The 15,318-nt window shown below is 41.9% G+C and overlaps 1 protein-coding gene across 1 annotated transcript; it reads left to right on the forward strand.

Annotated features, from left to right (window-relative positions):
* Positions 1-245: 245 nt before the first annotated feature.
* LOC117130861 lies at positions 246-3,671 on the forward strand. Its single transcript, XM_033283464.1, has 2 exons — positions 246-2,540; positions 2,598-3,671. Exons 1-2 carry the CDS (start codon positions 926-928, stop codon positions 3,662-3,664), a joined length of 2,682 nt encoding a protein of 893 aa, XP_033139355.1. The 5' UTR covers positions 246-925; the 3' UTR covers positions 3,665-3,671.
* The last annotated feature ends 11,647 nt before the right edge of the window (positions 3,672-15,318 follow it).

Here is a 15,318-nt window from a genome sequence, read left to right on the forward strand (position 1 = left end):
AAGGGAGCCTTTGTCTTTATTTCCCTTGTATTTTCGAGACCTTGTGCATGTACAAGGCTTCTCCTTTATATTCTGGTCGTGGCCCCTTGTATCAGCATCCATCTTTTTATCAAAAACCTTTGTTTTCTCTTTTCTTCTTGCTTGTCGAGTTGATTGAGTGTTGGTGTGTAATATCCAACTTCTGGTGTGTAATATCCAGAGACTAAGGGCTCTAGTTTGGTGTGTCATATCCGATCTATTGCCTAGGAGTATCAAGGAGCCTTTCCGCAGCCTCTTGTGTCACCATTCGATCCACATACCTTGAGAAGCTTGAGTCTTTTGATTCGTTTCTGCAAGGATTATCCCATCTGTTCCAGAGCATCATCCTAGGATCTCATCAAGTGGTATCAGAGCAACTCTGGAAGGGAAGTGTTCGATTTTTCTCTCTGATTTTCGTTTGGGTCTGTTTATATTCTGTCGAGTTTGATCTGATCTGTGTTCTTAGCGTTTAAATCTGATAAATCCGTTTGTGTTTGCTAAAAACCTGTCGATCTATTCTTATTCTCACTAGTTTTGATTGATCTATGATTGTGTTGTTGAGTTTTAATAGATTCAAGCTTGTTGATCTCGTTTCTGATAAAAACTTTTCACATTCTTGTTGCAGAAGTAATCGATTTGCTTGATCTGTTTCTGTTTTGGATTTGTGTGATTCTGATCTGTTCTTATTGCTTTAAATATAATCTATCTTGTTTGGTTGATTAGATTTCGAATTTAATCTGTCTCTGTTTAAGATTGATCGATCATATTGCGTTGGTGAATTGTTCTGATTATCAAACTGTTTTATTTGATTTGCTTGTCGTTTTAAAATTGATCTGTTGTTAATTCTGAGTGTTGTTTCTCTTAGAACTAGTTACTGGTTTCTGTTTTATTTGTATCTCAGGTACCAATGGAGAAGGAGCACAAAGGAAAACATCAGCCAAAGAAAAATAGAGAATGCTCAAGATCAACCAGAGATGAGTACAGGCAAAAAGAGTTTGATCAGTTTGACAGAAACCGGAAGCATGCTGTATATGAATTTCAAATCCCTCCATTCCATGGCAAGGCGGCTCCTGAAGCTTATGCGAAGTGGGAAAAGAAGATTGAGTTGATTTTCAGTAGTCAACACTATGCTGAAAGAAAGAAGATTCAAATGGCTACTGCTGAGTTTTGTGGTCATGCTTTAAGATGGTGGAATCAGTTGATAAAGTACAGAAGACTTGATGGAAAAGAACCAGTGGAAACATGGCTTAAGCTGAGGGCTTTGATGCGTAGAGAGTACGTTCCAAGACAGTACCACAAGGAAGTTATTCAAAAGCAGCCTGAGACAAAGCTATGTTCTTCATTATCAGTTCAGAAACAACCAGACAGCAAGAGATCAAGTCCATCTAGTAACCTGGTTTCATCAAGCAAAACATCAACCCATTCCTTTAAAGATAGCATAAGGAAGGCAATTTCACAAGCGTTTAGGGATGTGGAGAAACAATTTAAACAGTCCAAGACTATATCTCCATCCTTAGAAGTACAGAACCAAGCGCCTTCCTCAACTGTCTCAGAACTCAAAGATGCAGAACCAGACTCAGTTGCACAATCAGACTTGGCTGCACTAGTTCAAGAAGATCAAACCGAGATTCCAACAATCACCATTCAGAAACATGATCAACCCATCAAGGACGACCTGATTCTCTTCAAACAGGATGTAATAGAAGAGGAGGCACCCATGGAATCAAAATCAGACAGTGGAGTAGAGCATCTATTTGTCACTGATTCAAACGGTTTCCAAAGGACATTCTTGGGTACTTTTCTCATCAGTCCTTTTGTGTGGAACAAGACCAGAGCAGTAGAGCTTTCAAGACACCAACTGGGCATGGAACATGTTGTATTTGAGCCTGGAGGAGAGTTGTGGAATCACAGGAACAATCCCTTAGTGATTGAGAAGAAATCGGCAGCAACAACAATTGTTTTTGGTGATCTTTTACCCTCTGAAGCTAAAGGGATGCACGTCTCAGCTCAGCAAGAGTTTCACTACGAAACAAATTGGAGAATGTTACCCATTCTTTCCTGGATCCAACAAACCAGAAAACGCAGCAAATGGCCTCCTGATCATCAAGATATTGTCAATTCCGCAAAACATATCGGTTTAGCCAAATTCTGTGAGCTGCTTATATCAGATTGGGGTGGAAGGTTACAGTTCTACTTGTGGAAAACTGGAGCATATTCCAGCATACTTATCATCCTTGGAGAGTGCTCTGCTCGTAGTAGAACCAGTTGGGGTAATAAAGAGTTGGAAGCTGATCAAAATGCCTTGCTTCTTGATCATGTTAAGGTGTGGAAACCACCAGATTTGCAAAAGCTTCAATACCATTTCAGAGATTGTCAAACCAAGAGTGGAGATGGAGATTTCACTAGATTAAATGGTGAAGTGATTACTGGAATAGGAGGAGAACTCATGTTTTCTTCTCAAATCAAGGAGAAACCACCAGATGGACTCAGTCTACATCAATCTCCAAATAAACCAACCCGAGGTAATTATCTAGACTCAAAGAAACGCATGAAACCTGATTTGTTTTCTATTGGTACAGGTCAAACAGTTCTGAGTACTAGAATTTTCGAAAAGAGAGGCTATAGTAATGATCAGAGTATCAAGAATGGATCCTTGGCTAAATTGGAGATGCAACAATCAAATCTTGGAAGCTGTCTAGCCGCCAACTCTGACATAGGAGCAGTCCGAGGATCATATCTCAGCAACCAGAAGGAATTAAGCAAGAAACTCAACTGCAATGGAAACTACACTCATCAGGGTCTCACGTCGAACTGGAATCATGTCCAAAGCTTCTCAAATGAAAGAGTTATGGGTTCTACAAGACGGGTGATTCTGTGTTTGCTTTGTTTGAATTTTTCTGAGTATAGAACATCTCAATCCTATATATGGCGACCAGGTGAGCATGCTAAGGTAACCAATCATGTTTTCAAGAGTTCTTTTATTGATTACACAGATATGATGCACTTGTTTTTGTCAAAAAAGTCATGTGCAGATTATATGGAAGCTTTGAAGTATGCAAAGACAAAGAACAAGCGTGAGGAAGACAAACGTTTCAAGCCGCCTGATATAAGCCAGGAGAGACATCAGGACGTCACTTGCTTCATCCTCATCAAAGAAGCACCTCCAGATGCAGCATACAAGCCAAAACCGAGAAAAGACAACTTTGGGATAAGACTCTTACTCTATGATGATTTTACTTGTGTTAACTTGTCTTGTTTCAATGTATCAGGTTTAAGTAATGCTTCAGGAGTGAGGAAAGCCAAATGGATCAGTCCCTTCTACCTAATAGAACCAGTCAGCGATAATGCCTATCCAAGAGGCTTGCAAGGTAAGTGTAATCTGATTATAAACTCTGATGTTACTGACTTGGTCCCTTCTATTGCAGGTAACACAGATTTGAGGACAAATCTTTTTGAAGTGGGAGGGGATGATGTGATCATGGAAAGCACCAAGGACTGGAAGCATGAACCTGAACCTGAAGAGCTTGTAGCTGAGGGTGCAACCTTGAAGAACATTTGGAAACAAGAAGAATACATTAGTCTTGGCCGAAGCTTGATCATCCAAGACACCTTAACCATCATTCAAGCTACTCCACCTTCAAGCTGATCATCATCTAGGCAAGTAGCTTGTGTGTGCTCTTTTCCTAACCTTTGGTTTTGTCCCACTGGGTTTTCCAAAGGAAGGTTTTTAACGAGGCCACAAGTCTACTTCTCCTATCTCCTAGATGATTGATCTTGGTCTGTCCACATGAAGACCTTATCTTATATTTTAAGCTATGCTTTTATGTTATTTAGTTTTCAAAAAAAGAACTCTAGTCTTTGTTGTGTTTCCAAGGGAGCCTTTGTCTTTATTTCCCTTGTATTTTCGAGACCTTGTGCATGTACAAGGCTTCTCCTTTATATTCTGGTCGTGGCCCCTTGTATCAGCATCCATCTTTTTATCAAAAACCTTTGTTTTCTCTTTTCTTCTTGCTTGTCGAGTTGATTGAGTGTTGGTGTGTAATATCCAACTTCTGGTGTGTAATATCCAGAGACTAAGGGCTCTAGTTTGGTGTGTCATATCCGATCTATTGCCTAGGAGTATCAAGGAGCCTTTCCGCAGCCTCTTGTGTCACCATTCGATCCACATACCTTGAGAAGCTTGAGTCTTTTGATTCGTTTCTGCAAGGATTATCCCATCTGTTCCAGAGCATCATCCTAGGATCTCATCACTGCTCCTCCCTTATCCATACAGCTCTTGGTCGTGGCTTACTCTCCAATGTGAGCCAAGGTAACTTTCCAAGCTTTAACTTAGTTACCACAGTAAAACCAAAGTTACTGTGGTAACTCCAAAGTTACTGTCTGTCTCAATCCTCTTTCTCTATCAATGTAGTCACTCTTTATTACCTCATGTCAACACATCCTTGATTCTCTTCAAGATCACACTCATCCTGTCACTTAAGTGTTCAGACTCACTATCCTTTCTCCATGCCCTTCTCTTCATTAACCACTCCTTAGAAAGTTTTCTCAACCTTCCCTTCTTACAACTTGTACCTCCCTTCCATCTTTCTGGCTTCCTGTTCATCTCCCACACATCACAAGTATATATGAGATTTGAGAGCTCTGGCTGTGTATGTGTATGAGAAGCCATTAGAGGCAAAGAATAAGGTCTTGAACTAGTTGAATAAGAGGTCTGATGAAACTAGTATGAACTTGAATCAGAAACAAAGAGACTTAGAGAGAGATTAAGAGATTAGAGACTAAGAAAGTGGTAGATTAAGAGAATCTGATCAAGAACACACTTTTATATTTATGAAGGAGTTGGGGAAATCCCCCATACTCTCTTAAGAGAGCTTTCAATTTCGTCCATACACATGCCTTATATAGGCTTTACATGTTTGCAACATTAGAAACCTAAATCTAATGGATAGAAATGACTTGAGAGGAATGGATGGTGAGGATGAGTTGGTCTTGTTGTAATCTGAGTGATGTGTGCTGATTGGATAAGCTAAGCTGGCTCACTTTAATTCAAACCAAGGCAAGCTGGCTCCTTGCTTGTGATTGGCTCTCCTTAGGCTCCTCCTAATCTTCCCATGCATCTGTCCAGGTTCATGGTCGTGGCTCCCTTCTCTTTACAGCAAGAGACAGCCTGTCCAAGACCAGAACTAGCCAATCACACACAAGGAAGCTCCCATTGGTTGTTTGCCTCCACAAAGCATCTTCTTGATTCCCTTTGACTAGATTCAAACCTTGGTGCCTTATCCATATACTATCCACACTCTTCACATCCTGAATAGTGACCCAAATAGTGAATAGTCAACCTGAATAGTGACTAGTGATTCACTATTCAATTTTACACCAACTTGCCCAAACTTCTCCAATCTCACTGTGGTAACTCTCCAAAGTTACTGTGGTAACTTTGGAGTTACTGTCTGACCCAAATCTTCTCTAAATGGTGTCTAAGTCCCTCCTGGACTTAACCCTATCTTTGCACACTCATCAGACCACTTCTGAAGCCTTAAGACTCTCCCAAAGCCTTAACATACAATCTCTGAAGATCTTGCCATGTCTTTGCACAAGCACCAACTCAACTCATCACTTTTGCTTCTCCACTTCTTCTCTTCAAGTTAACAGTATATTTAACAAGCTCACATACCTCTTCCATAAGGAAGCTGAAGATCACATCTTGCTTCCTCGTTTCTTGACAACATCTCGGATTTGATGTGTGTGCCTTCACCACATCTAACTCTGACCATACTTCTCTCAGCCTTCCCACAAGCTGATAACACTCATCCTTTCCTTGTCTCAAGCCGCGGATCACCCCTCTGTCCTCAACGACTCTTACAAGCTTGGACTTGCCTAAAGTTGCTTCAATCTCACTCTTTGTAGTGTTTCCTTGAACAACTTCATTTCCCAGCTTCAGACCTCTTGTCTGACCTTTTTCAGTAGCCATTTCCATGAAAGGTTTCCCCTTTCCATGACTACTCCATAACCCACAGCTTTCCAAAGCTCTTTTGGCCCACCTTGACCACTCGCCATGCCTCTCCTCTTCAGTGTTCACAGTTGACTCAGGTCTGTGCTCCATTTCCATGTTGAGATGATTTGGATTCACCAGAACCTCTCATGCCACCAAGATAATGAAACCCAGAAGTTAAGAACACCAAGAACACTCAAGAACACTCAAGATTTTTAAGAAAAAGGAATCACACTCTCCCACTTTGCGCAACCTGGCTCTGATACCATATACACTTTTGTGTATTAGAGCATGATTCAACTAATCAGGGATAATCAGATGAAAAGATTAAATATTAAGAGATTTTAGTGAGAGAATAGAGAGAGAGACTCAAAACTCCATTAGATTGATTAATGAGAGAGTTTACAACACATATAGATTAGGGATACATAATTTCGTCCAGGTTCAGTCTAGCTAGGATAAGAGGCATGTGTAGTCAAAGATGCTTGATTCAAACTGGCCAATAAGGTTCCTCACATGCTTGGGTATCTTGCTTTAGCTTTCCAGCTGGTGCCAGCCTGTCTAAAGCTCTCTAGCCTTGACCAGACCTTATTCAAACTCCTCCTTGCTTATCCAGACTCCTCCTGGCGTGTTTTACTCTCCAAATGGATGCAAGGTAACTTCCCAAGTCTTTTAACTCAGTTACCACAGTAACAATAAAGTTACTGTGGTAAATCTCCAAAGTTACTGCCTGCTCCAAATCCCTTCCTCTATCCATGTATCAACTCTTCATCTCCTCATCTCCTCATCTCAACACTGATCATGCTGACCTGAATCCTCTTGGTTATGCTCCTGCTCCCCTGATTCAGATCCATTCCCCCTCTCATGATCAAGAGGGGTTGTTCCTCCAGCTTCTCCAGCTTGATTAGAAGGTCCTGTTCTTCCTGGTTCCTGATCTTGGGATAATCCTATCCCTAGCCTCTCCAACAACACTCTCAATGTTGTTGCCTTCTCTGATGGAGCTCGGGACAGATCCTCTAGGTCTTCCCATTTCTTCTCCTCATAATACCCTTTAGACTCAACAAACTTCACTTCTCTAGATACCATAACCCTCCTAGTTATTGGATCATAACATTTGTAGCCTTTCTGAGTGATTGAGTACCCAATGAACATAGCTTTAGTACTATGCTTCTAGCTTGTTCCTTCTTTCTCCGGGAATCATCACATAACATAAGCACCCAAAGACTCTCAAATGATCAATGTGTGGCTTGGTCTTGTTCAATACTTCAAAGGGAGACAGTTTCTTCAAGACACGGGTTGGCACTCTATTGATGAGATAGCAAGCAGTCTGAACAGCATCACTCCAAAACCTCTTAGAGACATTCATGTGAAACATTATTGATCTCGCAACCTCCATCAAATGTCTGTTCTTCCTCTCAGCCACCCCATTTTGTTGTGGTGTGTAAGGACAGCTAGTTTGTTGCACAATCCCATGCTTTGCAAGATGACTCTTGAAAGCATTGCTAGTGTATTCTCCTCCATTATCAGACCTCAGAATCTTCACAGTGGCATTGTACTGGTTAGTAACATATGCTTGGAAGTTCATGAAGGCTTCTAGGACTCTGTCTTTGGAGGGAATCATGGTGATCCATGTGTACTTTGACTTCTCATCAATGAAAGTCACAAAGTACTTATGGCTGTCTCTAGACATACAGGGAGCTGTCCACACGTCTGAATGCACCAGATCAAAGCAATTCTCATATCTGGTTTCTGATGTTGGGAAGACAGTCCTACAGTGCTTTCCAAGTATACAAGCTTCACACTCCAAGTGATTGAACGCCATACTTGGTAGAATCAGTTCAATTGCCTTGGCATGAGGATGTCCCAGCCTTGCATGCCATGTGAGATTATCACACCTATCCGTTGTGCTGCTTAAACACACAGACTCCACAGGACTAGGCGCCTCAGTTGTTTGGAGATGATAGAGCTGATGCTTGCTGTCTCCTCTGCCAATAACCCTTCCAGTCTTCAAATCCTGAAACTCAACTTCATTTGGTCTGAAAACCACTTGACAATCCAGATCAACTGTAGCCTTCTTAACTGAGATTAGATTGGATGTAAACTGAGGTAGGTAGAAGGCAGTGGAGTTCTTCTCAAACAGCTTGAGGTTTCCCACTCCTTCTATTGGGATCCTGGTACCATTGGCTATCATGACACTCCCTGTTGCTGCTTTAACTTCACTGATTAGTCTCTTGTCACTGATCATGTGGTGTGTTGCTCTAGAGTCAATGATGATGGGTTTAGATGTGGATGCTTTGGCAGGAGCACCCAGACTCCGGGTCGTAGCCAAAGCATACACATGCTTAACCAACTCATCCCATTCCGTACACTTAGGGAAAGATGATCATCCTAAAGTTACCCAAGTGGAGTTAACTTGAGAGATTAACCTTGTTACAGCCTTATCCTGATCAGTCCGTTGAGGGAAGAAGACCAGCGCGTCTCTAGCTGTTCCAGGCTGTAAAGCAAACAGCATCTTGGTCTTAGATGCCAAGATACCAAAGCGTGTAGGCTCTCCCATTGGATCATTTCAAATGGACGCTCCTCTTCCCCTTTGACTCCACATGCTTATGCTTTCCCTAATGTTTAACCTAGTGTCTCTCTCCCTTACTATATAACTTGTACTCTGATTGATTAATAAGATAACACGAGTTTATGAGTCTCTCTCTCTAGTTCATCATGATAATCTCATACACTTTCTCTTAAACACTCTAATCTCTCTTGAATCTCTCTTAGACTTCTCAATACCTTTCCTATTCTCTAAAATCATATGGTATCAGAGCCAGGTTGGCTGTGGTATTGAGATCTTGTGTTCTTCAGCTTCAGATAAAAGTTCTTTCTTGTGAGATTCTAAACAAAGTTCAAGCAAATCAAGATGGGAGGAAACAAGGTTATTACGGTTCCGATTTCACTCAAGGGTGGGGGAAACTACCTGTTGTGGTCTAGGCTTGTGAAGACAGCCATTGGGAGGCTAGGGTTATGGGGTCACATCACAGATGAAGCTCCAGCACCAGTGGCCAGTGAGGAAGAAGGTGGAAGAGAGCTGCTGATGGAAAGAAGTGGATTCAAGATGACTTGATGGTGCTATCTGTGCTGCAAGGATCACTTGAAGAACCTCTCTTGGAAGCCTACAGCTACTGTGAGACTCCAAAACACCTGTGGGAGGTACTCCAAAAGACTTTTGGGAACGTTACCAATCTGAACCGTGTGTATGAGATCAAGAAAGCTATCAACACACTGGTACAAGATGGAGAGGAGTTCACCAAGCATTTAGGCAAGTATAGATCGTTGTGGTCTGAGCTTGAATCGTTGAGGCCAAGCACTAATGATCAAGAGCTACTCATGGAGAGGAGGGAGCAGGATCAGGTGTTTGGGTTGCTGTTGACGTTGGATCCTCCATTCAACGATGTGATCAAGCACATGCTGAGGATGCCAAATCTCCCATCCATGGAGGAAGTGTGTGCGCAACTTCAGAAGGAGGAAGGGTCACTTGGGCTCTTCGGAAGCAAGGGAGACTTAGCTCTAGCCAACAAGGCTGAGGAAGGAGTGCAAGCTAACCGTGCAGCATACAAGACTGATGAGAGGAAGTATGGTGATGAGAGGAGGTTTGGAGGCAACTGTGATCACTGCAAGAAGCCGGGACACAAAAGGAGCCAGTGCTGGATCCTTCATCCCCATCTCAAGCCGGCCAAGTTCAACAAGGACCGAGAAGCCAGAGCTAACCTGTCTACTGAAGCAAGTGAAGCCGGCCCATCCGGAGCAGGCTCAAGTGCACAAGTGGGTGAAAGCGCAGGCAAGGCAATGGCAACTCACTACACGGCCGCAAAGAGTTTGGAGCATGAAGTGATCCGCAAATCTGACATTGATGCCCTCATCAAAGCTCTTAAGGAGTCTGGTACATTCGGAAACACTCTTGGTTACTCTTATACTGCTCATATGTTGCCTAGGAATGAGAATAGGTTGATAGATATCATTGAGAAATTAAAACTGAGAAATGAATCACCTAGAACTCATCTTGCTAGGGGCATAAAACCATTGATTGTTGACTCTGGTGCATCTCATCACATGATTAGTGATGATAGCTTAATCAAAAACATAGAACCTGCTCATGGACATGTAATGATTGCAAATGGAGATAGAATTCCCATTAAAGGTGTAGGAGACTTAAAGCTATTTGATAAGAACTCTAAAGCATTTTACATGCCTGATTTTACTTCTAATCTCTTATCTGTTAAAAGATGTACCAATGATCTACAATGCAATGTTATCTTTAGTCCTAACAATGTGACCTTTCAGGATATTGCTTACAAGGGGGATCTTTATGTACTTGAAGACATTAACCCCATTTCTAGTTGTTTGCTGAGTTCTGTTTTAAGTAAAGGTGCATTATGGCATTCTAGGCTAGGACATCCACATGTTAGAGCCTTAAGCTTAATGTTTCCAGGTGTCATGTTTAAAAATTATGATTGTGAGGCTTGTATTTTGGGAAAACATTGTAAGACTGTCTTTAAAAGATCTACTACTATCTATGATAAGTGTTTTGATCTTGTTCACTCTGATGTATGGACTGCTCCCTGCTTATCTAGAGATAATTACAAGTACTTTGTCACATTTATAGATGAGAAATCTAAATACACCTGGATAACACTCATTAAAACAAAGGATAGGGTTCTTGATGCATTTAAAAACTTCCAATCTTATGTATCTAACCAGTATAATGCCAAGATTAAGATTTTCAGGTCTGATAATGGTGGAGAATATACTGGCAATGCATTCAAGAGTCACCTAGCTCAACATGGGATTCTACATCAGACAAGTTGTCCATACACTCCTCAACAGAACGGTGTAGCTGAGAGAAAGAATAGACACCTAATGGAGGTGGCAAGGTCTATGATGTTCCATACAAGTGTGCCTAACAGATTCTGGAGTGATGCTGTGATCTCGGCTTGTTATCTAATCAATAGGATACCAACCAAGATCCTGGAAGATCAAGCTCCTTATGAAGTTCTAAACAGAAGCAAGCCTGTGCTGGATCACTGAAGAGTCTTTGGATGCGTGTGCTTTGTACTTATACCCGGGGAGCTAAGGAATAAGCTAGAAGCAAAGAGCACAAGAGCCATGTTCATTGGCTACTCAACGTCACAAAAGGGATACAAATGCTATGATTCAGAAGCCAGGAGAGTTCTTGTGTCTAGAGATGTGAAGTTCTTGGAGGATAAGAGCTTTTATGGAGATAGAAAGTGGGAAGATCTTGAAGATTTGTCTCAACCATCTGATCGAGCTACAAGTCTTAGGCGTGTACTAGAAGGACTTGGAATCAACATGTCCCAGGATCAGCAACCATCAAAGGAGAATGAAGCTGAAGAACCATCACACCATGATCATGAGGGGGGAAATGAGGCTGAGCCTGAAGATCATGAAGATCAAGACTCAGATAGTCATGGTCAAGGTGTGATACAAAGAGAAGAAGAACCCATACAGGAAGATCATGTGGAACCAAATGAATCATCCCTATGGTGAAATGAACCCATACAAAGAGCAGTTCAGCCTACAGTGGTTCAACCTACGGTGGTGGAGGTGGAACAAGCCCCATTAAGGAGAAGCACACGGCTGAAGAGAGATGCTTTCAACTGGGTAAACACAAGAGTGTACTACAATGCTCAAGCTGTGAAGCATCCCTCTCAGGCTGTGTGCTCATTTGCGAGTTACCCAAAGGAACATTGTGCATTCATTACAAGCTTAGATGAGAGCAGTGTACCAAGATCATATGAAGAAGCAATGTTACATGAGGATTGGAAAGAATCAGTGGGTGATGAAGCAAATGCTATGATAAAGAATGACACTTGGTTTGAAAGTGAGTTGCCAAGAGGAAAGAAGGCAGTAACAAGCAAGTGGATATTCACTATCAAGTATCTACCTGATGGAACTATTGAGAGGAAGAAGACAAGATTGGTAGCTAGAGGATACACTCAAACATATGGGGAAGACTACATTGATACCTTTGCCCCTGTTGCCAAACTCCATACCATAAGAATTGTACTATCTCTTGCTGTGAATCTTGAGTGGGAGCTTTGGCAGATGGATGTGAAGAATGCCTTTCTTCAAGGAGAGCTAGAGGATGAAGTGTATATGCATCCTCCACCGGGTCTAGAGCATCTTGTGAAACCTGGAAAGGTATTGAGACTCAAGAAGGCTATCTATGGGTTGAAGCAATCTCCTAGAGCATGGTGTTGATCAGAGTTAAGTATATGAGAAGAGGAGCTAAGGGAGTTAAGGCATTAGAGGAAGAGATGAAGTATGGAAGAAGAGGTGAGTTTGGGTTGAGTGATCCGTACAAGGCCGTACAGGCCGTACCATCCGTACATAGGACATCAACCAAACTCACCAAGGTAAAGATAAGTTACCAAGGTAACTTAGTGGAGAGGAGGATAAGCTTTGGAGTGGATAAGACCGCGGAGGAAGAAGGGATGAGGCGCGGACTGACAGTCTGGCATGGACTGGAAAGTAAACAGCATCTATGGGAAGATGCTAGATGCCTCACACACTTGGAGAAGCTCATTGGCCGGATTCAAATATAGGCTCCTCCTCCTTTTGACTTCACATGCTTTCCTTATCCTTTGTAATCGAAAACCCTAAGCTCACCTTACTATATATTGTACTCAAGATCATTAATAAAGATTAGACAGTTCTAAACAATCTTTCTCTTTACTCATTTCAGTATGATTCTCCATTAGTCTCTAAGTAGTCTCTTAATCTCCTATTCTTCTTCTCTAATCCTTTCTAAACTCAGATAATCTTTTACATTCCTAAAAGTCATATGGTATCAGAGCCAGGTTGATTGCAATCTGAGTTCGTGAGTGATTCTCTTAAGGATTCAAGTTTGAAACTTTAAGAGAACAAGTGAGTGTGTTTGAGAGTTTCTTGAGAGTTCAAAAGCTCAAGGTGTTTTGTGTGTGTCTTGGTGGTCCGTGGGAGGTTCATTTGAAGACTCAAGAGTAAATCTGTGTTCTAGAGAGCAGCGTGGGTTCTCAGTTCAAGATCTAACCGGTTGATTCAAGCTGTAGACGTCAAGCTGTTCAAGATGGATAGTGGCATGAAGATGAAGGTCGCGGTGACATTCAAAGGAACCAACTACCTAGTCTGGTCTAGGATGGTGAAGATAATGAACTCCTAGGATGTTTCTTTGGATTGAACTGGATAGATCCTTGTATAAACGAATCAGAGACTCAAGTTTATAAAGGTGATGGATCGTATGGTGACACAAAGAGTGGCGGAAAGACTCCTTGATACTCCTAGATGACTAGCTTGGATATTACACACCAAAATAGACACCCTTAGTTGTTGGATATGACACACCAACGGAATTCACTCAAGACTTGATGAGAAGTAAAGAGAGAACAAAGAAATCGGATAGATTTTGTAGAAATAAGATTGTGTTCTAAAAGAGAGAACGCATACAAGCTTATATAGAGAAGTATGGAACAGGCTCCACATTCTCGAGATCATTAAAGGGAACAGGCTCCCTTGGAACTACAACAAAGACTAAAGACTTATTCAAATTTGAAAAGAGTTTAAAACATGAAATAAAAACCATAGTTTAAAAATAACATAAGGTGGAACCATGATACATCATCTAAGGTTTATGTAAGTAACTTGTGGCCTCATTAAAAACCTGCCTTTGGAAAACCCAATGGGACAAAACTATGATTTTAGAGAATAAGAAAGGTATTGAGTAGTTTAAGAGAGATTCAAGAGAGATTAGAGTGTTTAAGAGAAGGTGTATGAGATTATCATGATGAACTAGAGAGAGAGACTCATAAACTCGTGTTATTCATTAATCAATCAGATTACAAGTTATATAGAAAGGGAGAGAGACACTAGGTTAAACATTAGGGAAAGCATAAGCATGTGGAGTCAACGGGGAAGAGGAGCGTCCATTTGAAATGATCCAATGGGAGAGTTTACACGCTTTGGTATCTTGGCATCTAAGACCAAGATGCTGTTTGCTTTACAGCCTGGAACAGCTAGAGACGCGCTGGTCTTCTTCCCTCAACGTGCTGATCAGGATAAGGCTGTAACAAGGTTAATCACTCACGGTAACTCCACTTGGGTAACTTTAGGATGATCCTCTTTCCCTAAGTGTACGGCCTCACTTGTACGGCCTTGGCTTGTACGGACATCCCTCATGTACTGATCCCTTATGCAGAATCCTCTCATCCCTTCATGCCTTCACCTTGATGTCTCATCTCTCCTTTTATTTAACACTCCCCCTCAAGCTTAGACTCTTGCAAAGCTAAGCTTGGAAAGGCCATGAGATCTTCCTCATTAAAAACCTCACCAAAGAAAACCCATTGGGACAAAACTTTGATGAGGGAAAAAGAGTGAAGAACTCATGGCTAAGGGGACTCAGCCACTAGGTGTGAGATCCAGGAGTCCTAGCCTGACGTGAATGGACTCCATGGTCTTCTGTCTCGCGGCTTTGGTAAAGACATCAGCTAACTGATCCTCACTCCTTGTATAGCATGGCAAGATTACTCCCAAGACAATCATCTGCCTCACCTTGTGGCAATCAACTTCAATGTGCTTGGTTCTCTCATGGAAGACTGAGTTGGTTGCAATGTGTATAGCTGCTTGATTATCACAATGCATAGTCATTGGAGCTGCTTGCTCTATCTCCAAATGCTTCAAGATCCCTTTGATCCACACCAACTCATTGGTAAGCTTCAGCATTGCTCTATACTCAGCTTCAGCACTTGAACAAGACACCACCTTCTGCTTCTTGCTCTTCCAAGTCACCAAGTTGCCTCCAATGAATGTACAGTAGCCGGTGGTTGATCTTCTGTCTGCTCTATCTCCAGCCCAATCCGCATCACAATATCCCACTACTTCAGTACTCTTGTTGCATCCCATCCAAACTCCAAGGCTTGATGTCCCGTTCAGATACAAGAGCAGTCTCTCCACCATGCGCCAGTGATGATCCTTTGGGACTTGCATATGCTGGCTCACTTGGTTCACAGCAAAGCAAATGTCTGGTCGTGTGATGGTGAGGTAGATGAGCTTCCCTACCAGCTTCCTGTATAGCTTTGGATCATGAAAGACCTTGCTATCTTCAATCTCCCCCTCACGTGGAATCTTGTATCCATCTTCAAGAGGCATCTTTGCTGTCTTATCTCCTTGTATACCTGCATCTTTCAAAAGATCAAGTGTATACTTCCTTTGAGAAATGAACAATCCTTCCTTAGATCTACACAACTCAATTCCAAGGAAGTATT

The sequence above is a fragment of the Brassica rapa genome, unplaced genomic scaffold (genome assembly GCF_000309985.2).
Source record: "Brassica rapa cultivar Chiifu-401-42 unplaced genomic scaffold, CAAS_Brap_v3.01 Scaffold0734, whole genome shotgun sequence".
Taxonomy (NCBI): Eukaryota; Viridiplantae; Streptophyta; class Magnoliopsida; order Brassicales; family Brassicaceae; genus Brassica; species Brassica rapa.

Coding starts and splice junctions, on each gene's coding strand:
- LOC117130861 (XM_033283464.1), top strand. CDS start 926: ATGGAGAAGGAGCACAAAGGAAAACATCAGCCAAAGAAAAATAGAGAA. Junction 2,541..2,597: donor TCCAAATAAACCAACCCGAG/GTAATTATCTAG, acceptor CTATTGGTACAG/GTCAAACAGTTCTGAGTACT.